Source organism: Mobula birostris, chromosome 14 (assembly GCF_030028105.1).
Source record: "Mobula birostris isolate sMobBir1 chromosome 14, sMobBir1.hap1, whole genome shotgun sequence".
NCBI lineage: Eukaryota > Metazoa > Chordata > Chondrichthyes > Myliobatiformes > Myliobatidae > Mobula > Mobula birostris.
The window spans coordinates 46,150,516-46,167,442 of record NC_092383.1 but is presented as its reverse complement, the minus strand read 5'-3'; the positions used below and the strand labels follow the sequence as shown (position 1 = coordinate 46,167,442).

The window sequence follows — 16,927 nt, the reverse complement described above, 5'->3', positions numbered from 1 at the left end:
GCAGCAATTTATTGTGTCCGCTTTATTCTGGTTCTCTTCTCAAAATGTATTTTATTCAAAAACTTGGCAAAAATCCACTGGTTTGTATAGCTTTTTTTTTGCACATTTTTATCAGGAAGGAGCTGGAAATTGGTGGAATTTGAATTCTGAAGTTCTGACAAATGGGGGTGAAATTTGTGACGCAAAAAATCCAACGTTTCATGAAATTCTATTGGATATTTACTTTGAACTGCCTGCTGGTAAGTAAGCATGGTTTTATTTCCATTCTAGATAAAATAAATTCGGCTCAGTGCTTGCTTGAGCCTTTTCTTGGAAACATATAGTTATCATCACTGGATATTACACTTTATATTTCTCAATAGTCCCTCTCCTGCTAGCAGGACCTACCACTATGCGTAGAGCTAGAGTGGTATTTGTTTAGGAGGGTAGGAATCTTCAATCCCAGGACACGGTCTCTTTCCATACATTGGCAAGGAAACATCAATGTCCTGCTGTATCTCAATGAATGAGATAAACACCACTGGCAAGCACAATGGGACTAGGTATTTGGGGTTAGTGGGAGAAATCTGTCAAAGGTTTACTTTACAGAAATAAAATGTATTGAGCGACTATTCTTAAAATTGCAATAGTGAATATTTAAATAAAGTATCTCTATTCCCATTTATCTTCATTCTAGTAGTTGCTAACATAATACGGTGGATTCCAGTTATAATTGGGACATTGGGTGATCAGGGCAGTTGCTTATTTGGGACAATTCTTAACAAAAGCTCATCAAGAAAATAGTTGGGATTCTGTCTGTTTATTTGGGACACTGCTGCTTAATTGGGACAGGAGACTTGCTGGACAGTTTCTAATTAGCATCAGTTGAGTGTACTTGTGTGACCCTTAGAGTGAACAGTTTTTAAATATGCCTTGTTGTGTGTGTTCAAATGATTGTTGTCACTGTTAGTGAGAAATAAGCAGTAAGACAAATCAGAACTGTTTTGGTCACTGAAGTTTCAAGCATTCAGGCTTGGAGATGCCTGAAGCAGCTGAGTGAAAATGAAATGATTTCACTACTTCAAGTTAGGAACTATGAAGAATTTGAAGGTATCAACAGTAATCTTGAAGATTAAAATGAAAATGATGATCTGGAGAAGGCAATCATTGAAAACATTGTATGAGGGCAGTCCACTATCTGCACTAGGTGTCAGCGCTGATTTTGCATATTTACAGTCAATCAAAACAACACAGCAGCTGGATGAATTATTCTAATGATAACTATTAGGAACTGGTACAGTTTTATAATACTGGAGTAATATTGGTAGTTCTGTATTTTGTTTAGTTATGTAATTTGTTATTCAATTAAATGGTAATTTTCTTGTTTAACTGTTTCCGTGAAACTTCAGCTAAACGTACTGGTACCATTATGTCCCAATTAACCAAAATCTACTCTAAATCAGATGTCGATAAGTATAAAATAATTGAATGGTAAGTTGTCACTAAAAGCGGATGAATTACTAAGGGGAGGAGACTGCGGCTGTTGTCTGACACAGTGGTTAAAGTCCACTTGGAATAGTTTGGGGTATCATGCCTCAGTACAGGAAATATTACAAGAAAGGGGCGCACAGGTCCCAGAGCTTCAGAGCTTGAAGTTTGTATAAACTTATACTGTTTTAAATATGATAGAAAATTGGCGTGACTGCATTCCACAAAATGTTGAAAGGATTAGGTATTGAGCATAAACTGTGTAAGTGCAACACAATGTGATTTTTTCACAAAGCTTTGTTGCTAATTACTATTGGGTATTTCTTGTGCTGGTAAAGGGTATTCAATCTATGCTTTTCCACCTGCATGGATACCACGGGATTTAAAGAGTTACAAATATTTTGGCCTTTGAACATTGAGGTGGAGGATTGACCACTTGATCTTAGAGTCCACAAACTTATCAGAGTTGCTGGTTTTTGTATTATTATTTCATTATTGCTAATTGTTCCAATCGGCCATCATGCCCCAGCCCAACTGTATCAAGTGACTGTCATCTCAGTGTCTTCCACATGTTCTCATGCGTACCACCTCCTTTCCATTCTCTACGATGATGGCAGACCCTAGTGTCGTTTCACAGTTGCAAGTACTACACAACATGCTTAAATAGTGAATACATTTACCCAGAACTGGCATTTGTTATATCTGGTCAGTGTTGCCATACTGCAAGTTATTGTTTCTGTCCCAGAAAATGCACCTTGTATGAAGGGGATATCAAGATCAAGGGTAATTTAATAAAAGGTAGAATTTGACTATTTGGGAGAGGAAAGAAGAGCCAGTGTCTTCCCAGAAGAAACATAGAAAGACAGAAAATCTACAGCACAATACAGGCCTTTCGGCCCACAAAGTTGTGCCGAACATGTTCCTACCTTAGAAAGTACTAGGGTTACCCATAGCCCTCTATTTTTCTAAGCTCCATGTAACTTTCCAGGAGTCTCTTAAAAGACCCTATCATATCAGCCTCCACCACCGTTGCTGGCAGCCCATTCCACGCACTCACGACTCTCTGCGTAAAAAGACTTACCCCTGACATCTCCTCTGTATCTACTCCCAAGCACCTTAAACCCTCTTGTGGTAGCCATTTCAGCCCTGGGAAAAAGCCTCTGACTAGCCACACAATCAATGCTTCTCATCATCTTATACACATCTATCAGGTCACCTCTCATCCTTCTTCGCTCCAAGGAGAAAAGGCCAAGTTCACTCAACCTGTCTTCATAAGGCATGCCCCCCAATCCAGGCACCATCCTTGTAAATCTCCTCTGCACCCTTTCTATGGCTTCCACATCCTTCCTGTAGTGAGGCGACCAGAACTGAGCACAGTACTCCAAGTGGGGTCTGACCAGGGTCCTATATAGCTGCAACATTACCTCTCGGCTCCTAAATTCAATTCCACGATTGATGAAGGGCAGTACACCATATGCCTTCTTAACCACAGAGTCAACCTGCGCAGCTGCTTTGAGCATCCTATGGACTTGGACCCCAAGATCCCTCTGATCCCCCACACTGCCAAGAGTCTTACCATTAATACTATATTCTGCCATCATATTTGACCTACCAAAATGAACCACTTCACACTTATCTGGGTTGAACTCCACCTGCTACTTCTCAGCCCAGTTTTGCATCCTATCAATGTCCCTCTGTAACCTCTGGCAGCCCTCCACACAATCCACAACACCCCCAACCTTTGTATCATCATCAAACTTACTAACCCATCCCTCCACTTCCTCATCCAGGTCATTTATAAAAATCATGAAGAGTAAGGGTTCCAGAACAGATCCCTGAGGCACACCACTGGTCACTGACCTCCATGCAGAATATGACCTGTCTACAACCATTCTTTGTGGGCAAGCCAGTTCTGAATCCACAAAGCAATGTCTCCTTGGATCCCATGCCTCCTTACTTTCTCAATAAGCCTTGCAATGGGGTACCTTATCAAATGCCTTGCTGAAATCCATATACACTACATCTACTGATCTTCCTTCATCAATGTGTTTAGTTACATCCTCAAAAAAATTCATTCAGGCTCGTAAGGCACGACCTGCCCTTGACAAAGCCATGCTGACTATTCCTAATCATATTATACCTCTCCAAATATTCATAAATCCTGCCTTTCAGGACCTTCTTCATCAATTTACCAACCACTGAAGTAAGAAATGTGGTAGAAAACTGGAATCTTCTCTCCAACTTCCTCATGTGCAATTTAAGCCTTTTAGCAAAATGTTTTCAAATAGTTCAATGACCAGAACAGAGGGCATCAAATGATGTAAAAATAACATAGGAAAACGGGGATGAGGGTAATGATTAGCAGGCTTGGGTATCTGATGTCTTTTCTTTCTAGAAAATATTGCATTTACTTTGTGCCTTTTGTGACTTTGGCCAAAGTATGAACTTGGGCACTGGAGAGTCAATACAGGATGTGTAGATTATTTATTTTTCAAAGAATTTTGAAAGAAATATTCTCAGAGATCTGCACAACATTTGGGCTGAGTAGCATGTCCAGTATAATACTGTTCTGTTGTATGAGGAGATATCATGAACTGCCTTCAACTCTTTTGAGAACTTGAAAAATGGCAGTTCGTGCCTCATCTCCCACAAGAGACCATGCAAGGCACGAGCTGCACTTCATTGATGTTGAATTGGTGTGTCACAATCCTAGAACAGGACAGCACAGATGGACCTTTGGTACAGACTTTGGTCCATCTAGTCTGCGCTGAACTATTATGCTGCCTTGTCCCATTGAACTACAATCGCACCATAGCCCTCCATGCCCCTCCCATCCATGTACCTATCTAAATTGAATCCTCATCCACCACTTCCACTGGCAGCTTGTTCTACAGTCTCAGCATCCTCTAAATGAAGAAGTTCCCCCTCATGATCCCCCTTAAACATTTCAAGCTTAATTCATGACCTCTAGTTCTTTTTCTGTCACACACAACCTCGGTAGAAAAAGTCTGCTTGCATTTACCCTGTCTCTCCCTCTCTTAATTTTGTATACTTCTTATCAAATTACCCCCATTATCCTATGCTGCAGTAAATAAAGTCCTAACCTAATCAACCTTCTACTGTAACTCAGATCCTCAATTCCTGACAAATTCCTTGTCAATATTCTCTGCACTATATCAATCTTAATGATATCTTTCCTACAGGTGGATGACCAGAACTGCATAGAATATTCAAAAATAGGCCTCACCACCAGCCTGTACAACTTCAATGTAACATCCCCAAAGAACCAAAAAGGGCCCATTATAATTATTCAGCCAAATGTGCACAAGTTGGAGATCATCTTGAACCTGTCTGTCACTTGCACGCTGGGCCCTCAGTTTGTGTGAAAACATGCGCTGCCTTGCAAACGTCGCTCGCAATCCATCTGGAACAAACAGGTCTCCCACTGGGACGTATCCGACAGCCAGTTCTCCCCAGTATCTTCTCTCTTTATCTCCCACTGAACAAAAGATTCCAGCTCTCACCAGTGTCAGATAGACAACATAAAAACATACACCCTCATTGGACGGCTCACATTCCATAGCACCCATAATCTCTAAGTATAACCCAAACAGTGCTTCTACAGAAAGACCATTACTTTAGCAGTGAAACCTTTCCCAGGGTGTTGCAGTCTCCCCCCACCAAAGTTAATCATGTCCTCATGATGTTGAGATAATTTGTCACCCCTTCATACAAAGCACAAAGTCCAACCCAGGTGTAAATGGCTGTGACATAGCTCACCAAGGGGATAGGTGCTGCACTCTGTTCCCTGGGTGTGACATAGGCCAGTCTGTCTGTGGGTCTGCTGACTCTCTGTAGCCTCCTTACCCAATCATCTACTTCTTCAGCTTCAGACACTCCCTGGGCTCTTTCATGTCTTCCTCGGGAGGCCCCTTCCTGTCCATTACTTGTGCCTACTGACGACTCAGGTCCTCTCATCACTTGGCTGAGCTTGCCTTCATACCCAGTTACTTTAGAGTCCAACTTCCCGTCACTTTCTAACCACACACTGGCCTGTCCACTGCTAATCCCCCCACCATTTCACCTGCCTCAACGTGAGAAGGGTTGCGGACCTGTGCGAAGGGCAGCATGTACCACACCCCTATTTCCTCATTCGCTGAGTCTGTATCACATTCAAGGGTGGGGTCCGGTCTAATCCTTCCCACTGTTGGTCCTTCGGTTCCCCCACATCACCACAGAGTCCTCTTATTAGGTGTAGGGTCCAGGTCAGGCTCTGGGTCAACGTGTACCTCTTGTCCCAGAAGTAGAAGGTGGTTCTGATGGAGAATCCTTGACAAGCCCATTTCCATCTTGTTTCACCCGGAAAACTGGTACATTTGTCATCTGACTCTCCACTAGATACGGCGTAGCCGCCCAGTAGTCAGCCAGCTTGTGCTTCCCAGGTAGCCCATAATTTTTTATGAGGACTCTATCCCCAGGCCTAGGTTGGGAGAACTGAACCTTTTGATCATACCTCTTCTTATTTCCTTGATTCTGCCTGGTAGCTGAGACCTCAGCTAGTTCCTAAGCCTTTTGCAGCTCTCTTCGTATATGAGACACATACTTCAGATAAGTCTTCTGTTGTATATCTTCCTCGCTAGTCCCAAAACAGAGGTTTATGGGTATCCTCGCTTCACGTCCAAACATCAGATAAATCAGCAAGTACCCAGTACCTTCATGCTGTGTACAGTTGTAGCAGTGGACCAGATGTACAATATGTTGACTCCACGTTCTTTTTACTGATCTCCAAAGTGCTGTGCATGTCTAGTAAGGTCCAATTGAACCTCTTGGGCTGGGAATCACCCTATGGGTGATGAGGCATAGTCCTTGACTTCCTGACTCCCAAGCATGCTCAGTAACTTGTGTCTAAGCATACTCTTGAAATCCCACCCCTAATTGCTATGTATCTGCCTAGGGAGGCCATAATAAATGAAAAACTTCTCCCATAACACTTTGGCTATGGTGGATGCCCTCCGATCCTTGGTAGGGAAGGCTTGCGCATATCTGGTGTAGTGATCTGTGATAACTAAGACATTGGCATCAGGCTCTATGTTTGAAAATCCATACATACCAGGTTAAGTGGCCCTGTGCTCTGCAAGTGGGATGACAGAGTGGCCCTCGTAGACAGTGTCTTCCTCCATATACATAGAGTGCACGACTTGCATTGCTGTTCGACCTCCAGCTTCATTCGGGGCTATTAGAACTGATCTCTGAGCATTCCGTAGGTCTTGTCAATCCCCAAATGACCAAAATCATTGTGCAGTGATTTCAACACAATCTTCTGATAATTTTCAGGCAGAACCAGCTGGGAATGCCGAAGCCTATCTGGAGGCGACATGACCCAATACAGAATCTGGTTCCTCAACTCCAATCTGGGCTATTCTCTCAGTAGTAGAGACACCGCAAAGTGTTTCATCCTGTCTGCTTGGGCTATGTCCCGTTCAGCAACAGCTGACCAAACGGTGCCTATGCACGGGTCATCTTGCTGAGTGGCTACCGCTTCCTCAGGACTCAATTCTGGCAACTGCTTTGTCTTCAGATCAGTCAGGTTGCAGTTAGCCTGTGGAATGGCATTATCAGTAGCACCCAAATGATCTACTGCTCAATTGTGCCCTTACCTTTCCTCTGCCGTGATGGAAAACTGGCACACAGCTTTGACTCCAGTGGCAGGAATGCTCTCCCACTCTCTGTCCCTATCCCTTCATGTTCACGTCAGGACAACACATCGGCATCAATGTTCCGACTCTCCGGCTGGTACTTCAGGTAAAATCATAGGCAGACAATGCCGCCAACACCTATGGCATCCAATTTTGTCGGTGTCAGGATATAAGTTAATGAGTTGTTATTAGTCCTCACCTCAAACATGGCACCATATAGTTAGTCATATAGCTTATCCACCACAGCCCACTTCAGTGCCAGGAACTCCAATGTGTGTGGGGTAGTTTTGCTCATAGGGTGACAGACTCTGGCTGACAAACGCAACAGGTCTTAACCCTGTGCCCTGATCCTGATACAGAATTCCAAAGCCCTCTCTGCTGGCATCCATATGCAGTAAATGTGGTAATAAGAGGTCTTCAAAAGCCAGTAGAGGTGCTTTTGTCAGCAGCCCATTCAGCAACTGAAAGGCCTCTTCAAATTACACATCCCATTTCACTCCAAAAGGCTCTGAAGGGCTGAGATCATCTTCACCATCCTTGCCTTTTGTCCTCCTCCCTTCCGTCCCCAAGGGCGGGTAACTACACAGAAGCTGATTTAAAGGGTGACTCTAGAGTAGTCCATAAGACCATAAGACAAAGGAGTAGAAGTCAGCCATTCGGCCCATCGAGTCTGCTCTGCCATTTTATCATGAGCTGATCCATTCTCCCATTTAGTCCCACTCCCCCGCCTTCTCACCATAACCTTTGGTGAGATACTGGCTATCTGGCTACTCAGATACCTATCAATCTCTGCCTTAAATGCACCCAATGACTTGGCCTCCACTGCTGCCCATGGCAACAAATTCCATAGATTCACGACCCTCTGACTAAAAAAAATTCTTCGCATTTCTGTTCTGAATGGGCGCCCTTCAATCCTTTAGTCATGCCCCCTCATACTAGACTCCCCCACCATGGGAAACAACTTTGCCACATCCACCCTGTCCATGCCTTTCAACATTTGAAATGTTTCTATGAGGTCCCTCCTCATTCTTCTAAACTCCAAGGAGTACAGTCCAACAGCGGTCAAACGTTCCTCATATGTTAACCCTCTTATTCCCAGAATCATTCTAGTAAATTTTCTCTGTACCCTCTCCAATGTCGGCACATCCTTTCTTAAATAAGGGGCCCAAAACTGCACACAGTACTCTCTGAGGTCTTACCAGTGCCTTATAGAGACTCAACATCACATCTCTGCTCCTATACTCTATTCCTCTAGAAATGAATGCCAACATTGCATTCGCCTTCTTCACCACCGACTCAGCCTGGAGGTTAACCTTAAGGGTATCCTGCACGAGGACTCCCAAGTCCCGTTGAACTTTGAATTCTCTCCCCATTTAAATAATAGTCTGCCCATTAATTTCTTTTACCAAAGTGCATAACCATACACTTGCCAACATTGTATTTAATTTGCCACTTCTCTGCCCATTTTCCCAATCTATCCAAGTCTCTGCAGACTCTCCATTTCCTTAGCACTACTGGCCCCTCCACCTAACTTTGTATCATCAGCAAACTTAGCCACGAAGCCACCTATTCCATAATCCAAATCGTTGATGTACAACATAAAAAGAAGTGGCCCCAACACAGACCCCTGTGGAACACCATTGGTAACCAGCAGCCAACCAGAATGGGATGCCTTTATTCCCACTCTCTGTTTCTTGCCAATCAGCCAATGCTCTATTCACATATGTAACTTTCCCGTAATTCCATAGGATCTTATGTTGTTTAGCAGCCTCATGTGCGGCATCTTGTCAAAGGCCTTCTGAAAATCCAAATATACAATGCCTACTGCATCTCCCTCGTCTAGCCTACTTGTAATTTCCTCAAAAAATTGCAATAGGTTTGTCAAACAGGATTTTCCTTTAAGGAAACCATGCTGAGTTCTGCCTATCTTGTCATATGCCTCCAGGTACTCCGTAACCTCATCCTCGACAATCGACTCCCAACAACTTCCCAACCACTGATGTCAAGCTAGCAGGTCTATAATTTCCTATTTGCTACCTTGCCCCCTTCTTAAATAGCGGAGTGACATTCGCAGTCTTCCAGTCCTCTGGAACCATGCCAGAATCTATTGACTTTTGAAAGATCCTCGCTAATGCCTCCGCAATCTCCACAGCTACTTCCTTCGAAACACGAGGGTGCATTCCATCTGGTCTGGGAGATTTATCCACCCTTAGACTATTCAGCTTCCTGAGTACTTTCTCGGTCGTAATTGTGACTGCGCACACTTCTCTTCCCTGCCACCCTTGAGTGTCCGGTATACTGCTGATGTCTTCCTCAGTGAAAAGTGATGCAAAATACTTGTTCAGTTCCTTCGCCATCTCCTTATCTCCCATTACAATTTCTCCAGCATCATTTTCTATTGGTCCTATATTTATTCTCACCTGTCTTTTACTCTTTATATACTTGAAAAAACTTTTAGTATACTCTTTGATATTATTTGCTAGCTTCCTTTCATAGTTAATCTTTTCCCTCTTAATGACCTTCTTAGTTTCCTTTTGTAAGCTTTTAAAAACTTCCCAATCCTCTGTCTTCCCACTAATTTTTGCTTCCTTGTATGCCCTCTCCGTTGCTTTAACTTTGGCTCTTTAACTTTTTTTAACTTCTCTTGTCAGCCACGGTTGCATCCTTTTTCCATTTGAAAATTTCTTCTTTTTTGGAATATATTTGTGTTGCACCTTCCTCACTTCTCGCATAAACTCCAGCCACTGCTGCTCTGCCGTCCTTCCCGCTAGTGTCCCTTTCCAGTCAACTTCGGCCAGTTCCTCTCTCATGCCACTGTAATCTCCTTTACTCCACTGAAATACCGACACACCGGACTTCGGCTTCTCTTTCTCAAATTTCACGGTGAACACAATCATGTTATGATCACTGCCTCCTAAGGGTTCCTTCACCTCAATCTCTCTAATCACGTCTGGTTCATTACACAATACCCAATCCAGTACAGCCGATCCCCTAGTGGGCTCAACAACAAGCTGTTCTAAAAAGCCATCTCGTAGACATTCTACAAATTCTCTCTCTTGAGATCCAATCCACTGGCATGTTAGACTCCCCCACAATTATCATAACACTGCCCTTCTGACAAGCCTTTTCTATTTCCTGTTGTAATTTGTAGTCCACAGCATTGCAGCTTCAGATCCTATGTCACCCCTTTCTAATGATTTAATATCATTTCTTACCAATAAAGCCACGTCTTCCCCGCTGCGTCCCTTCCTATCCTTCCGATACACCGTGTATCCTTGGACATTCAGCTCCCAGAGACATGCATCCTTTAGCCACGTCTCAGTGATGGCCACAATATCATACCTGCCAATCTGTAGCTGTACGACAAGATCATCCACCTTATTCCTTATGCTGCATGCATTTAAGTATAACACCTTACGTCCAGTATTTGGTACTTTTTGCATTGATTGCCCTGCAACTTTATTGCACTGCAACTCATCCTAGTGGCTGCAAATTTGCCCCATCACCTGCCTGTCCTTTTTGACATCTTTACTGCTCACTATCTTAGATTTATTTCTGCTTTCCTTCTCCTCCGCTCTATCGTTCTGGTTCCCATCCCCCTGCCAAATTAATTTAAACCCTCCCTAACAGCTCTATTAAAGCTTTCCGCCAGGATATTGGTCTCCTTGAGGTTCAGGTGTAACCTGTCCTTTTTGAACAGGTCATACTTCCCCCAGAAGAGATCCCAATGATCCAAGAATCTGACACCCTGCCCCCTGCACCAGTCTCTCAGCCACGCATTCATCTGCCTAAACCTCTATGAACCTCCGATAGTACCCACAGAATCTAAGCAACGAGCGCAGGGCGCTCACAGTCTGGGGCCTTGACCATGTGGTCACTGCCTCTATCTTAGACAGCTCTATAGCTACTCTATCACTTGAGACTATGTGCCCAATGTAGTTGACAGCTGTCTTGCAGAACTGGCACTTGTCCAGGGAAAGTTTTAACCCTTCAGCTTTCAGATGGCATCGTACCTTCAGGAGCCTCACTTCATGTTCCTCCAAGGTGGACCCTAACACTATGAGATCATCCAGGAACAGCAACACTTCAAGCAAGTCATATTCCCCACTGTTTTCGCCATGACATACTGGAAAGTTGCTGTGGCGCCCTGTATGCCCTGGGGGATCCTTTGAAACCGGAAGAATCCCAGTGCGCACATGAATGCCTTCTTCTCTTTGTCAGCGTGACTCATGGGGATCTGATAATACCCACTCCTCAAGTTCAGCACACTGAAGGACTATGTACCATTCAGACAAGTCAGCGCATCCTCGATTCTCGGGACCGTATACTGGCCGGGGACTGTACGCCTGTTCAGAGTCCGATAGTCCTCAAACATCCGTATCTTCCCATTCTTCTTCCTGGCCACCACTATTGGAGATGCATAGGGACTTCTGGACTCAGTGATGATCCCAGTTTACTTCAGTTTCCGCAGATGCTGCCAAACATCTTCTACCTCTGCAGGCACCAGTCGCCGTGACTGTTCTCTGAATGGGGTGTCCTCTGTCAACCGGATGGTGTGGTGAGTGCTCTTGGAACAACCCACATCAAACACGTCAGTAGAAAAGACATCTTCCAGCTTCAACATCTTCTCTTCCAACCTCCTCTTCCAACCTCCAGGTACTGGGGAGTCCTTAAAGTTGAATGATTCGGCAGTCAACTTTGTCTTTTTCAGAAAGAGTTTCTTCTTGGCTCGTCTCACAGGGGCACTGGACATTACTGTCACCCGAAAGAGGTGAACCATTGGCATCCCCCACCTGAGGGTAACCCCGCTGTCCGAAGTATTCCTGACAATCGCCGTTATCCTGTTCACCTGTATAACCAAGGGCTTCTGCAGTTCAGGCCTTGCTAGTACCCCAGCGGGTAAGCATGACTCCTCTTTGTGGTCTTCCAGAGCATCCACGAAGAGGGCCTCTACACAGGCATTCTGGGAAATTCGGTGTCTCCTGTCACTCTAGCTACTTCCTCAGGCCATAACACAACTGTTTTGGACTGGGTGTACCTCACAGTTCCTCATTTATGCTGTTCGTCCAGCCCAGTCCAGTCACGCAGCTTGGAATGCAGGGTGAATAGACAATGTTTTCAGAAAGCTCTCTCCAACTTTCTACTTGCAGGCTCCCACTAGCTTCCTTTCTCAACTGGATCTGGACAAACCATCACTCATGTATCAAAGACATCAGCTACTCCACATCTGCTTCTGAAAAATCCACCTTCAAAGACAGTGACCATCATTGTCATCTGTACGAAGACCTTAGATCTCTTGTGCGCTGAGTGGCATAAATGGTATATGTGTCAAATACCAGTTGTAAAATGAATGGTACAGCAGAGTAACCTGAGAGCTTGTGTCAAGTATTGTTCTAGCAATTCATAGCTTGGGTATCCAGGGGCTTACTCTCCAAGGGATTTGGCATCCTTCACACTTCTGCCTGAAGAACCCTTCTTCACCACAGTTATAACAGCCAATACTGGTTGCTCCCCCTCTCACAGGACCCCGTTCACTTGCAGCCTCGGGGTCCTACTCCCTGTCGGCGTTGTTGTGCGGGGCAGCCGCACCCACTGATAACAGCCAGGACATCTCAGTTCCAAACTCTGCCACAAGCTCCTTTCCCACTCCCTATCAGTGGTCACTTCAGTCAGGGGGGCAACTACAGAGGTCTGAACCTCACTGATGAAGGTCTCCCATGCTCCTGTCACATTCTTCCCCTCTCTTATTCCTCTCAGCAGCGCAACAAATGAGAGAGGGGACGCATCTTACGAGATTTGGAGACTCCAGCAATTGTTTCCCGTAACTGTGCATCTTTCGCCACTTAGTCTATTCTTAACTGATTCACCTCAGCCGTTTGAATGGCCTCCCTACACTGCAAGCACCTTAGCTGCCTCTAGCCGAAAAATATAGGCAGAAAGCTTCTCCCCCTTCTCCTGAAACATGTTCTGAAACCCAATCATAAGCTTCATTGGGCTTCCTGTCACACTAAAAACATTTTCTAGTGCTTGTATGTAGCCCCCTGAAGTAGTAAAGCGGTTCTGTGCCTTTTAAGGATCTCACTACATTATCATCTGGCCCCCTCAAACTCTCTACCAATTGCTGTCTTTTCATATCATCAGAGCACTGTCACTTATACAGCATCTGAAAGGTCTGCTCTCCTCAAGTCTCATATCCCTCCTCCCCTTCAGAGGTGGGCATCATCCCTGAGAACATGCTGAGCCTACGATAACTGGGACTTTGCACCTGGGCACTTTTCCATTTACTTGCCAGGGAGAAAAAGGCCGCTATCAACTTAGAACCCTTGATGGAGGACTCATTAAACCTTCCACATCAGACCACTTCTTCCCCTCGCTCCACAGAAATGAGAGCAACTGGTCTTTAAAGTCTCTGCTCCCAGCTGTGGGAAACTCAGCTTCTGATTTGGCATTCTTTCCTTCACTACATGTCCTCCCAGAAAGTATGGATAGCCCATGGACCCCCTTCTCCCGGGGCCCCAATAGTACTAGGCAGCTCCATTACCGTTACATCAGCGTTAGCCTGAACTAAAACAAATTCTTTTCCCGCCATTTTGTCAAACATCCACTCCATGATCATAGCTGTTCCTACAGCTTTAACAGTACTTAAAATCTGAATTAATGATATATTGGGGCTATGAATGTCCACTCCACTCAATACACATGCATTCGCTATCAGTAACCCTGTGGATTCGCACTACCGCTCAACCCTGCAGCTTTCAAAACCACGTGTCATAATCACTTTACTGGACAATAGTTTAACACAGGCTTAAGCACACAACCCTCTAGATTAATCCCGGAAGAGCCCCCATATTGAAACCACCTGGTTTCCTTGGGTGCATAAGTCTAGGGAATATGCACTCTGGTCCTGCCATACCCATGAGATTGAGATGGCTCTCCCACTCCAAACCTTGGGTTTTGTGGATGCTGTGTAATTTGCTACCCTGTTACAACTCCATGGGCCATGAGAAGGCCTTGGCGGGCAGGATTAAGGAAAACCCCAAGGCATTCTACAAGTATATGAAGAGCAAGAGGATAAGACATGAAAGAATAGGACCTATCAAGTATGACAGTGGGAAAGCGTGTATGGAACCGGAGGAAATAGCAGGGGTACTTAATGAATACTTAATGAATACTTCAGTATTCACTATGGGAAAGGATCTTGGTGATTGTAGTGCTGACTTGCAGCAGACTGCAAAACTTTAGCATGTAGATATTAAGAAAGCGGATGCGCTGGAGCTTTTGGAAAGCGTCAAGTTGGATGAGTCACCGCAACCGGATGAGATGTACCCCAGGCTACTGTGGGAGGTGAGGGAGGAAATTACTGAGCCTTTGGCCGATGATCTTTGAATTATCATTGGGGATGGGAGAGGTTCCAGAGGATTGGAGGGTTGTGGATGTTGTTCCTTTATTCAAGAAAGGGAGTAGAGATAGCCCAGGAAATTATAGACCAGTGAGTCTTACTTCAGTGGTTGGTAAGATGATGGAGAAGATCCTGAGAGGCAGGATTTATGAATATTTGGAGAGGAATAATATGATTAGGAATAGTCAGCATGGCTTTGTCAAGGGCTGGTCATGCCTTATGAGCCTGATTGAATTTTTTGAGGATGTGACTAAACACATTGAAGAAGGAAGAGCAGTAGATGTAGTGTATATGGATTTCAGCAAGGCATTTGACAAGGTACCCCATACAAGGCTTATTGAGAAAATAAGGAGGCATGGGATCCAAGGGGACATTGCTTTGTGGATTCAGAACTGGCTTGCCCACTGAAGGCAAAAAGTGGTTGTAGTTGGGTCATATTCTGCATGGAGTTCGGTCGCCAGTGGAGTGCCTCAGGGATCTGTTCTGGGACCCTTACTCTTCATGATTTTTATAAATGACCTGGATGAGGAAGTGGAGGAATGGGTTAGTAAGTTTGCTGATGACACAAAGGTTGGAGGTGTTGTGGATAGTGTGGAGGGCTGTCAGAGGTTACAGCGGGACATTGATAGGATGCAAAATTGGGCTGAGAAGTGGCAGATGGAGTTCAACCCAGATAAGTGTGAGGTGGTTCGTTTTGGTCGGTCAAGTATGATGGCAGAATATAGTATTAATGGTAAGACTCTTGGCAGTGTGGAGGATCAGAGGGATGCTGGGGTCCGAGTCCATAGGACGCTCAAAGCAGCTGCGCAGGTTGACGCTGTGGTTAAGAAGGCATACGGTTTATTGGCCTTCATTAATCATGGAATTGAATTTAGGAGCCAAGAGGTAATGTTGCAGCTATATAGGACCCTGGCCAGACCCCACTTGGAGTACTGTGCTCAGTTCTGGACGCCTCACTACAGGAAGGATGTGGAAACCATAGAAAGGGTGCAGAGGAGATTTACAAGGATGTTGCCTGGATTGGGGAGCATGCCTTATGAGAATAGGTTGAATGAACTCGGCCTTTTCTCCTTCTCAGCACTACCAGCCCCTCCACCTACTTTCATAATGTCCACAGACATGGCCTCAAAGCTAACAATTCATCATCCAAATTATTGTCACATAGCATAAAAAGAATCTGCCCCAACACAGGCCCCTGTGGAAAACCATTAGTCACCAGCTGCAAGTCAGAAAAGGCTTCCTTTATTCCCTCACTTTGCCTCCTGCGAGCCAGCCACTGCTTTTATCCATGCTAGAATCTTTCCTGTAATAGCATAGCTTGTAACTTGTTGAGCAGCCTCGTTTGTGGAACCTTGTCAAAGGCCTTCTGAAAATCCAAGTATACAGCACCAACCTATTCTCCTTTGTCTATCCTGCTTATTATTTATTCAAAGAATTACAAAAGATTTGTCAGGCAGGATTTTCTCTTGAGGAAACCATACTGACTATGGCCTATTTTATCATGTGCCTCCAAGTATCCCGAGACTACATCCTTAATAATTGCCTCCAACATCTTCCCAACCACTGAGGTCAGACTAACTGGCCTATTGCTTCCTCTTCTGCTTCTCTCCCTTCTTGAAGAGTGGTGCGACACTTGCATTACGTTCCATTCTTCCAGAACCATTCCAGAATCTAGCGATTTTTGAAAGATCATTACTACTCCCTCCACAATCTCTTCAGCCACCTCTTTCAGAGCTCTGGGCTATACAGCATCTGGTCCAGATGGCTTATCTAGCTTTAGACCTTTGATTTTCCCAAGAACCAACATCTTCCTCCACAACCACTCCACTAACTGTTCTGGAACTCTGGTTCCCATTCCCCCTGCAATTCTAGTCTAAACCCCACCGTGCAACATTAATCAACCTTCCCATTCGGATATTAGTTAAGGTGCAAACCGTCCCTTCTGTACATGGCCCATCTTCCCTGGAAGAGAGCCTAATGATCCAAAAATCTTATGCCCTCCCTCTCATATCTATGTAGCAATGCAGTTGGTACATTTTAGGATTTTGCACCGTGTACAGATGGGACAGTTTGGATCAGGGGACTGGACTAATATCTTCACGGGAAGTTTTGCTATTGCTGCACCCGGGGGGGGCGGGGGCGTGTGGTGGCAGCAGCAGGAACAATGAATGTTGTTAAGCCAACGTATAGGAATTGAAAAGTTGAGCATGGTGGGGAATAGTGTCCTTAGTCACATCTATTTCAATGCAAGGAATACTTTAGGTAAGGCAGATGAGTTTAGAGCATGGATCAGCACATGGAATTATGTAGCCATTATGTGAGATTTGGTTGGAGGAGTGGCAGTACTAGCAGCTGAATGTTCTGG

The 16,927-nt window shown here is 44.7% G+C and overlaps 1 protein-coding gene across 4 annotated transcripts in view; it reads left to right on the top strand.

Annotated features, from left to right (window-relative positions):
* The window catches only part of LOC140209874 (protein unc-13 homolog C-like), a 923,018-nt gene that overhangs the window by 146,874 nt on the left and 759,217 nt on the right, over nt 1–16,927 (top strand). For all 4 annotated transcript variants that reach the window (XM_072278476.1, XM_072278475.1, XM_072278477.1 and 1 more), the window contains one exon: nt 116–239. In XM_072278476.1, the coding sequence (XP_072134577.1) occupies nt 116–239 (124 nt within the window). The remainder of the gene's footprint in view (nt 1–115; nt 240–16,927) is intronic.